The sequence below is a fragment of the Miniopterus schreibersii genome, assembly GCF_964146895.1.
Source record: "Miniopterus schreibersii genome assembly, chromosome: 2".
NCBI classification, from domain to species: domain Eukaryota; kingdom Metazoa; phylum Chordata; class Mammalia; order Chiroptera; family Miniopteridae; genus Miniopterus; species Miniopterus schreibersii.
Window position 1 is genome coordinate 185,947,368 of NC_138102.1, and position 10,399 is coordinate 185,957,766.

Consider the following 10,399-nt stretch of genomic DNA (forward strand, 5'->3'; position numbering starts at 1 on the left):
CTCAGTTTCTTTATCTGTAAAATGGGCAGCAGCCAAACACAACTCACCCCCCAGCCACCAGAAGATTCAGCGACAGTGTAAGTACAGGTTATAGAAAACTGCGTGACACCCAGTAAAAGGTCCTCGTTATTACCTGGGGGAGTCAACACGTGAGCCCCCGGTGCCTGATTCAGCGAGGGTGTGTCACTACAATTCAGAGCCCAGATCCCTGGGACAATTACCCCAAGCCACCTCCGACTGTGGTCGAGGCTGGGGGCCCGCCACGCAGGCCAGGCGGCCCTCAGGAACTAACCCCTTTTGAATGAAATCCGCCCTAAACCCTGTTATCCGGCCAACACGGGGGGCTCACATTCCTGACGCCCCAGACAGACGCAAAGCCTGGCTGATGCCAGCGCGCCCGCTCCCATGAAGCACCGCGCCCCGTAGAATCAGCCCCGAGGACGCTGCCAAGTCCTGTTTGTAGGGCTGCGGTCCCCTCTCGGCTTTATCCAGCAGATAAAGAAGCGAGAAAGGCAAATGGAATTCAGGAAAGAGACTTTCCAAAAAAATTATGTCACTGCTTGGAGCAGCCCGAACCCTGGTTGGCAGTTCTCCCTGAAGGGCTCTGCACCCACACAACCTCACAAAACCTGAAACAGTCACCTGGAGACAGACTCGACTGCCCAAGTGGGCACCGAGGCATCGCGTCACTTCAGAACGGGACCCGCGGGGTCCAGGTCCTCTTACAAGCAAACCACCAGGACCTGTCTGCTTTGCCCTCCCTTAGCGTATAAAGAATTACAGTCGACCGTGGAAACAAAACTGGACAGAAAATAAACTTTTTCATGCTCCCAGGGCTCCCACGGTGATAGCGTATCCTAATAATTTATTGTTGGAACGACTGATCTGAAACGTTGACTCGACCCACCGACCCGAGCCTTTCTTGGTGATAATTAAGGTCACCTGCCCACACCAACGGGTCACATCCACAGGTGGGCACCTCGAGGAGCTGCTGGGGGTCTCTTTATTGTTCCCTGCGCCCCGCCAGATCCCTCCTTCTTCCGTGTCTCTCCAATCCCACACCCAGCCTGGTCTCCCTCCCTCTCCCCAGCCCCGCAGGCCATGCCGGGCACATGGGGGCCAGCGCTTTGCTGCCAAGCACTGGGCTGGCTGGGCAGAGAGTCCTCTCTCTTCTGCCCACCTCCAGCCCCAGAGCAGGCAGCTGGGTTCCCACACTGGCTCCACCAGCGACCTGGGCAGGCCTCTAAGTAACACCCAAGCGAGAAGCCTGCAGCCAAGATCAAACGGGCTCTGCTTTTCAAAGGGCTCCCACAGAGAGCACACGCAGCCGACTGTTATTATCTGGAGGAGACAGAAAAGAGACACCGAGGGAACTGACTCCAGCCGCATTACAGGGTGACTCAGGGACCCATCCGGCAATTTCCAACGGTCCCGCCCGGGAACTAATTGGCACATGTGATGGGCAGTGACCTTTGATCTTTCCAGACAGGTGTGCGGCTGACTGCAAAGCGTCCCAAGTGAACCAGATGACGCAGATAACCCCCGAGACCAGGTTTTAAATGCACAACCCAGGAGCCTCATCAGCCAGCTGGGGAAAGAGCCAGGAAGCCCTGGTCTTGAACTTGAAGAAGCCCAGGCCTGCTCCCAGCGAAAAACGCTGAGGGAAGCGGTGCTCGCGTCCCTCCCACTCCCTCGGCGGGGTGGGGAGCACCTCCCCCTTCCCGCTTGCCGCCTCCGACCATCCAACCGGAGGCCACAAATCCCCAAAGTGTTGCCTGGGCCCTGCCCGAATGCGCCCCGGCACGCTGGGCAGGCCCCTGGCAGGTCCCCACAGCTCCCCAGGTGGCCCAGCAGGAGCCCCAAGGGCCACTCACCAGAAACAGACACCTCCATGAGCGCCTCCAGCGGGCGGTTATTGTCCAGGTCGCGGCTGAGCTGCAGCTCCCCGGTGGCCGAGTCCAAGAGCAGCAGCCGCAGCTCGTTGCCCTGCAGGAAGGTGTAGTTGAGGCTGTCGGAGAGGTCGGGGTCGTGCGCTGGGATGCGGCCGATCACGCCGGTGGGGAAGCTGTTGGACTTATTGGTGACGTAGTTGTTGAAGAGGATCTGGAAGTCGGGCAGCACGGGCGGGTTGTCGTTCTGGTCCAGCAGGCGGACGTGCACGGTGGCCCGGCTCACCAGGGGCGCCGAGGTGGCCTGCACCACCAGCACGTACTCCCTCCGGACCTCAAAGTCCAGCTCCACCAGGGCCCGCAGGTCGCCGCTCAGCAGGTCCAGCTGGAAGACCTCGGGCACGTTGCCCTCCACGATCTGATACATGATCTGGGCGTTGGGGCCCTCGTCGGGGTCATTGGCACGAATCCTCGCCACCACGGACCCCACGGGGCTGTTTTCCTCCACGAACAGCTCCAGCTCGTCCCTCTCGAACACGGGGGGGTTGTCATTAATGTCCAAGACGGTCACCTGGATGTCCACAGAGGCGCTAAGGGGCGCTGGCCTGCCCCGGTCCACGGCCAGGACGCGAAGGTTGTACACGGCCACGTTCTCTCGGTCCAGCCGGCGCTGGGTGCGGATCACACCGGACGTGGGCTCGATGTAGAAGTCGCCGTGGCCGTCGTCCCCACCCTGGAAGGTGTAGAGCAGCCGGCCATTGGGGCCCGAGTCCCGATCGGTGGCGGAGACCTGCAGGACGCTGGTGGACGGCGGGGCATCCTCCAAGACGGAGCCCTGGTAGAAATCCCGCAGGAAGCGGGGCGCGTTGTCGTTGGCGTCGAGGATGAGGATCTCCAGGGACGTGGTGTCGGACTTGCGAGGGATGCCGTTGTCCCGGGCGGTGATGGCCAGCGTGTAGGCGGCCTGGTCCTCGTAGTCCAGCTCGGTGGTGGTGTAGACGGTGCCGCTGTCGGGGTCGATGCGGAACTGCGGCACCGGGTCCTCCAGCACGTAGGTGATGCGCGCGTTCTCGCCCGTGTCTTCGTCGGCCGCGCTGATGGTGGCCACGGAGGTGCCCACGGGCCGGTCCTCGCTGACGCTCACGGTGTAGTGGGAGCTCTGGAAGACCGGCCGGTGGGTGTTGGCGTCCGTGACGTTGATGAAGACCTGCGCCGTGTGCGAGCGCGTGCCGTCGGACGCGGTCACCGCCAGCACGTACTGGCGCTCCTGCTGGTAGTCCAGGGGCAGCGCCAGGGTGACCAGGCCGCCGCCGCTCTGGCTGCTGAGCGCGAAGCGGTTGCGCGTGTTGCCGCCCGTCAGCTGGTAGGTGATCACGCTGTTGGCGTCGCGGTCGCGCGCGCGCAGGGTCAGCACGCTGCTGCCCACCGCCGCGTCCTCGTTGAGCCGCAGCTCGTAGGTGGGCTGCGTGAACACCGGGTCGTTGTCGTTGACGTCCAGCACCGTGATGGACACGCTGGCCGACGAGCTCATGGGCGGCGAGCCGTGGTCCACCGCCTCCACGCCGAAGCTGTAGCGCTCCACCGCCTCGCGGTCCAGCTCCGCGCGCACCGTGATCCAGCCCGAGCTGTTGTGGATCTGGAACGGGAAGTCGGCCGTCGAGGCGGCCGCGTCCTGGGCCCCCGGCCCGGCGCCCGCGGCCGACGCCGTGTCCACCAGGCGGTAGCGCAGGCGCGCGTTCTCGCCCGCGTCGGCGTCCACCGCCTGGATGTGCAGCACCGAGTGGCCCAGCGGCACGTCCTCCAGCACGGCCGCCTGGAACGGGCTGCTGACGAAGATGGGCGCGTTGTCGTTCACGTCCAGCACCTGCACCGAGACCAGCCCCGAGGCGTTGATGAGCGGCGGCCGGCCCCCGTCCTGCGCCTTGATGCGCAGCGTGTACTCGCGGATGGCCTCGAAGTCCAGCGGGTTGATCACGTCGAGGCTGCCGCTCAGCGAGTGCAGGTAGAACTGGCCCCGGAGGTTCCCGCTGACGATGCTGTAGTGGATGGCCGCGTTCTGGCCCTGGTCGCGGTCCGTGGCCTGCACGCGCAGCACCGGCGTGTTGACCGCCACGTCCTCGGGCACCTGGACCACGTAGCGCTTCTCGCTGAACTGCGGGCAGTTGTCGTTCTCGTCTTCCACGGCGATGTGCACCGTGGCCGTGGCGCTGCGCGGGCCCGGGTTGCGGCCCTGGTCGTTGGCCTCCACCAGCAGCTGGTACCGGGCCTCCTCCTCGCGGTCCACGGCCGCCCGCGTGCGCACCACGCCCGAGCGCGCGTCGATCTCGAAGACGCCGCGCGCGCCCTCCAGCAGGCGGTAGCGCATGTTGGCGTTGGAGGGCGCGTCGCCGTCGGTGGCGCGGATGGTCAGCACCTCGTAGCCCACCTCCAGGTTCTCGCGGACGCGCTCGCGGTACTCGGACTGCTCGAAGACCGGGCTGTGGTCGTTGGTGTCGCTGACCGTGACGGTCAGGTAGGTGGCGGCCGAGCGGCGCGGCGAGCCGTGGTCCACGGCGCTCACCTTGAGCACGTGCGTGTCCTTGGTCTCGCGGTCCAGCGGGCGGGCCGTGCTCACCGCGCCCGTGCCGGGGTCAATGGCGAAGAAGCCGTTGGAGCGCTCGTCGAACAGCGCCTCCATCTGGTAGCTCAGGCGCCCCGCCTCGCCCTCGTCGGGGTCGTGCGCCCGCAGCTCGATGACCGCGGTGCCCGCCGGCTCGTTCTCAGGCACCGACACCTGGTAGCTGGGCAGCGGGAACTGGGGGCTCGTGCTCCCGCCCGCGCCCCGCCGGGCACGCCTCGCCGCCCCGGCGCGGCTCTGGGCCTGGGGCAGCTTTGGCGGCGGCGAGGGCGACGGCGTCCCCAGGGCCGCCTCCAGCTCCAGCTCCACCCGGACGGCGCCGGCCGCGCGCCTCAGGGCACAGAGCAGGCGCAGGCGGGCCGAGCCCCCGGGGGGCAGGCAGACGGGGCCGCGCGGGCAGAGGCGCCCGGGGAGCCGCGGGCAGCGGCAGGCCGGGAACGTGGTCAGGGCCGCCAGCGCCGAGTGCAGGGCGGCCCCGCCGCCGCCGGGGGCCGGGAAGCAGAGCGCAGCGCCGGGCCCGGGCGCCGTGAGCACAGCCCGGGCGCGCAGCTCCGCTCCGGTGGCCCGTCGTTGCCGGAGCCGGGCGCCGCAGCCGGGCCCGTGCGCGCGCGCCCGCAGCCGGAGGCTCAGCGCCGTCGGGGCGCCGCGGGCGGCCAGGCGAACCAGCAGCGGCAGCGGGCGGCCCCCCAGGCGGGCGCAGCCCCGGGGCGCCGGGCCCGGCCCGCGCCGCCGCCCGCCCAGCCGCCCGTCGCGGCTCACGTCCAGCAGCTCTCGGAGCGCCCGCGGGGTGCGCGCGGCGTCCAGCGCGTAGGTCCAGCCCGGACCGAGGGCGAAGGCGCGGGCCCCGCCGGGCACGCGCAGCTCCCAGGCGGCCACTCGGAGCCCCAACAGCGGCAGGGCGGCGGCTGCGGCCAGGAGGAGCAGCGCGGGCAGCGCGGGCGGCGGCCGCGGCGCCATGGCCCGGAGCCGGGCTCCGGAGCACAATCCATGCACCCGGCGCGGCTCCGCATCCACCCGGCGCGGCCGGGGGGCGGCTCCCGCGCGCCCGGCGCCCGGCCCTCGGGGCGGCCCGCGCCCCGCCTCTCCGGGGGCCCGGGCGGGGTCGCCGGGGGCCGCGCTCCCTGTCTCCCCCGCAGCTTCCACTTCGGGAGCACTTTGCGAAAGTTTGCGAAGTTGGTTCCAAGATGGCTCCTCCTGGCGTCCCGGGAGGGCGCCGCGCACCAACCTGCGGCGGCGGCGGCTCCAGGTGGCTCCCGCGCGCGCGCGGCCGGCCGGCGTGGGAAGCGGGCGGGCCCGCGGGGGGCGGGGGCTGCGCTGCGGGAGCGGCCGGGTCGCGCCGCGCCGCTCAGACCTCGGCGTCCGGCTGCTGCCCCGCGGTGCGCTCGCCCGCGCCCCCTCGGCGCGCTCTCCCCGCCCCCGGCCCCGCCCAGCCCCGGCCCGGCCGCGTATTGTTCCGCCTCGGGGGGAGCTGGCCCGGAGGTGCGCGCCCGGGCAGCGCTATGGAGACGCGGGGGCGGGGGGGAGGGTGGGGTGGGGGAGGGGCCGGCCCCGCTCCCCCGCGGCCTCCCCACCCGTCTCCCTGGGGGGCGGGCCCGAGGGGGCCGGGCGGGGAGAGGCGGGGCTGGGGGGCCCCGGGCGGCCGCTAACCGCGGGGCCGGGGCTCCGCTCTTCCCCGCCCCGCGAGCCCCAGCCCCCCGCGCCCCTCGCCGGCAGAACGGCCGCGCGGAGACCGCTGTCCCCCCGCCGCGCGGGCTGGTCCGGGGACGCGGGAGAGGGTGCGGAGGTGCGGGGCGCGCGCCCGGGCCAGCACCCAGAGGGCTGCTGGGGGCAGTCCCACCTTCACAGCCGAAAGCGGGAGACGCGACTGCTCCCCCCACACGCGCGCACACACCCCTGGGCGACTAAAGTTCTTGGGACTTGGAAACCCAATAGGCACCTAGCTGGATCCCGGGCCCACTTTGTTGAAAGCGCTTTTAAACGAAAAGAAAAACAGCCCGGCTGACATTTGGTATTTGGAACGGGGGCTGCGGAGGCGACCTCAGGTCCCGCGCGCGCGACGGACGCACCGCCCGGTTCAGAGCCTCCGGCCACTCCGCCCGCTACTCGGGGAGTGGGCCCCGGAGGCGGCGGGGGACCCTGGAGACGGAGGGGGGGGCCGCCTGCGGCATTCACAGCCGTGCCCAGCGCCCGGTGCCCCACCGCCGCCTGCTGCAGGGCGCAGCCTGGGGGAAGGAGCGTGCGCTGCGCAGCGAAGCTCCTCCGTCTCCTGCGGGGCTTTGGGGCCGCGCCGCCGCTGGGGGGGTGCACTCGCCTCCCCAGGGCTCCGGGTGCACCTGAGCCTCCTGGGGGCCCTGGGCCTCCCAGTGGCCGGGGAGAGTGGGGGGGGCAGTGGGGCAGCACGGGTGGGGTCGCTGCTTAGAAGGCCCCCGGGGCGGGTGGAAGCAGGGCGGCCAGGGCGCGCAGATGTGGCTCCCTGGACGGCAGAGCGGGTCCCGGGGAAGAGGGAGGGTCCGGCGGCCGCTGCGTGTCCTGGCTGAGAGCAGGGAGGTGTGGAGCCGGGGTGGACACAAGCAGACAAATAACCGGAACGAATATTGCTCAAAGTCGCTGAAAACAATGTCTTTGGGCTGCAGCCAAATATGAGCTTTTCTTCCCATTAGCAGCAATTGGAAGACGGTATTACTGACCTAGAAGGTGGATTCACTCTGGAGCTTTGAGTCTGGGACTTTCCACTGGAGAGCCAGCCCCGCAGAGAGATGCCGCTGGGGGAAGGAGAGAAGTCCAGCCCCTCAGTGTGGCCCTGGGGGACCTCCGGGGACTGCCCTTCCTCTTCCTGAGGAGGGTCCGAGGGCAGGAGCCTGAGGGTCAGGAAGGCCCGGAGGACCCCGCCTGAGCCTCCAGCAGAAGGCTCCCAGCGGGGGTGAAGGGAAGCAGGGGCCCCCCCGGGGCCCGGGAGTGCATGTTTCGAAGCAGGACTTTACATGGGGCTGGGCTGGGTTTAAACAAACAAGAGGTTCTGTTGCACGGCACTCGCTGGTGGCTGAAAATTCAAACGGTGAGTGAGTTTGGGTGTGGGCCTGCTTTCCTGGAACAAGACACCTGCAGGCTGGAAGGTAACCGCAGTGACCGCCCTGCACCACTTCCTGGTCCCAGGGGCCCGGAGAGGACACAGGGACCGATCTCCCGAACAGGACATCCAGCAAGAGGCCTGGAGACAAATGACGATGCCATCTACGAATCAGTCGGGAGCAAGCCCAGCTGCGCCACCCTCTCTGAGAAGACAGCGAGGGGGTGACAGGGTCGGGGTCGGAGAGGAGCTGGGGAGCAGGGGTCCTCCGTTCTGGAACTGAGGGTTCGCGAGTGTCGGCTTTGGGATCTTACGTTGGCCTCTGCGTACGTACCTCATGCAGTTTTCCACAGGCACCCACAACGCAAGGGGGGCAAGGGCATTAAAAAGCAGGCTGCGGCCCGGCCGGTGTTGCTCAGTGGTTGAGCGTAGTCCCCGGCACCAGGAGGTCACCTGAGGGATTCCCCGCTGGATCCCCAGTAGGGGGCGAGCCGGAGGCAGTTGATCCATCATGTTTCTCTCTCTCGATGTTTCTCTCTCTCCCCTTCCCCATTCCTCTTTCTCTCTAAAAAAATAAAAATAGACACGTTTTTTAAAAGCAGGCTGCAGCTCATGACGTGGCTTTTGGCCCGTCCACGGGCTTCAGCAGCACAGTGATCGCCGCTCTGAGACGGCCGGCACCTCCAGGGTCACGTTTCAATTCGGCTGCTAACTGGCTGTGTGTGTGACCTTCGCCAGGCCCTTGCTCCTGTCCTAACTGGGGTAACAGGAGTCTAGCTTCCTAGGGTTCTTGGGGGATTCGTGACATCATCTGCCTAGTGAGGCTGCCACAGGCCTGGCTCAGAGGCAGACTCACTAAGGGCTGAGCTTTCCTGTGCGTCATTGTCACAGAGCAGGAGAGCAGGAGACCGTCACTGTCTTCAAGGTCGTGGTTGGAGTTGTGGGTCGAAAGGTGCATGTGTGTGCCCATGTTCACGTAAAGGCCGGGGCTGTAGCTTTCATCCTGTTTCCCAGGGGCACCTGGGCTCCACCACGGGTCCTGTCCACCCAGGGTGCTCACAGAAAGCGAGCTGAGGCCCTGGACCTGCGGGCGGCCTGGCCAGCACCACCTGGCAGGCTGTGTCCTGCTTGCCTGCCCTCCCCCCTCGGGGGTGGCTAGAAGCAGCAAAGTGGTCTCTTCCCCCCCCCACTCTCAGGACCCCTCCTGGCAGTTACACTGGGCGTGAGGGACTTGGAGTTTGGCAAGGGCACCGTCCCCTAAGCTGCTGGCCAGAAGGGCCCGGCGCCCATCCAGTGCAGCTGCCACCACTCCTCGGGCAGTAAACCATAACTGATGTTTATATTTTACACACGCCCCTAGGGTGTTCACATGAAGTGAGCACTTTAAAAAATAATAAAACTGAAAACGAGACAGAAGCCGTGGATTTCGAGGGCTGCACACGTTCCAAAGGGCAGCTTGAGCGCTTTGTGGCCAGGGGCTCGGCCCAGAACCCACATGAATTCTGGAATCCGCGCCTCACGCAGTAAATTCCTGGGCCAGTCTCGAAACAGCCGGAGCTAGAAGGAGCACCGTCGGGTGAGCGCCGGGGAGCAAGTCTGGGCCAGGCCTCGCTTCGCCCTATTTTTGGGAACTCAGAGGAAAACCGTCTTGGGAACAGAGCTCCTCAGACCGGCTCGCCTCCCCAGAGCCCCTCACCCTCGGTGCAGTGTGACTCGTGGAAAATTGTGGAAGTTCAAACACGGAACCAAAGCAGGACCCTGACTTAATTAGAACGTCCACAGAAGGGGGGGGGGACTTCGAGCCCAGTCACACACTGTATGTGCCTGCGCTTCCCAGAAAGACCCAGGCAACGTTCTGACAAAACGGAAAACTGTTTTTCTGCTTGGAAGTTGGCAGGTCCTTCAAATTACAAATGCTGGAGTTTCTTTCAGGCTCCCAGGCCCTTGGACTGAGGTGTGTGGCCTCGGAGACCCCTGGGTGAAGGTCCTCCTTGAGAGCTGAACGCCCTCAGGGGCTCCGGGAGAGGCCAGCCCCTGAGCCACCTGCGCCCGCCCAGCCCCTGGACAGGCACCGGCTCCAGGAAGGTTCTGGAAGCTGGTACATGCAGGGCCTGGATCCCCAATCTCCAGACAAACGGAGCACTATGGATATGGGGTGACAAGCACAGGTCTCATGCCCAGTGCTGCCCTTTCGTTTCTAGGGAGCCTGGGCGGGGGGTGTGGAAACAAGGCACCTTGACCCCACCCAAGTCCCTGCAGCACCAGCCAGTCCCAGGCGGGCCACCTGGTCCCAACTCGGGCTGCACTGGCCTCTAGTGGCCAATCACAGTCTCTGCCCCGCCGGAGACATGCCCACCTCCCTCCCTGCACAAATACCTCAAATTCTGTCCCTGAGCCAGTGGCAGGGACAGCTCAGGACCCGCCTGGGTGCACATGTGTGACCACACGGGCGGGGCGGCCCCTGCTGTCCCACACTGGGCTCCGGGGCTCAGCAGGGTGAGGGGCCCAGCTCCACTGCACGCGTGGCAGACAGGCCCAGAGCGACAGCCTGGGGCGGGGGGTTGCTGGGACTCAAGGTGTCTTCTCGCCCCAGGTCCAGTCACCCACCCCGGAGAATGACCTGAACTGGTGGACCAGGAGGGGCCAACTCTAGTGCCCGGGCCCCTGGAGGCTACAGGGCCAGAGGGTCTCCCAAGGACCCAGGAAGATCACCCATGGCAGGAACCAAGCCAGGCAGGGGACGGCATCCGAGCTGGGACAGGAAAGGGGACACAGGTGCCACCGGGAAGACTCAGCACGCCGTCAGAGTCCACAGTGGAAAATGGG

At 66.9% G+C, this 10,399-nt stretch overlaps 1 protein-coding gene across 3 annotated transcripts in view; it reads right to left on the bottom strand.

Annotated features, from left to right (window-relative positions):
- The window catches only part of CELSR1 (cadherin EGF LAG seven-pass G-type receptor 1), a 106,586-nt gene extending 101,108 nt beyond the window's left edge, over nt 1–5,478 (bottom strand). For all 3 annotated transcript variants that reach the window (XM_081127642.1, XM_081127641.1, XM_081127640.1), the window contains exon 1: nt 1,875–5,478. In XM_081127642.1, coding sequence (XP_080983768.1) covers nt 1,875–5,463 — 3,589 coding nt within the window. In that variant the 5' untranslated portion in view covers nt 5,464–5,478. The remainder of the gene's footprint in view (nt 1–1,874) is intronic.
- Nucleotides 5,479–10,399: the final 4,921 nt, after the last annotated feature.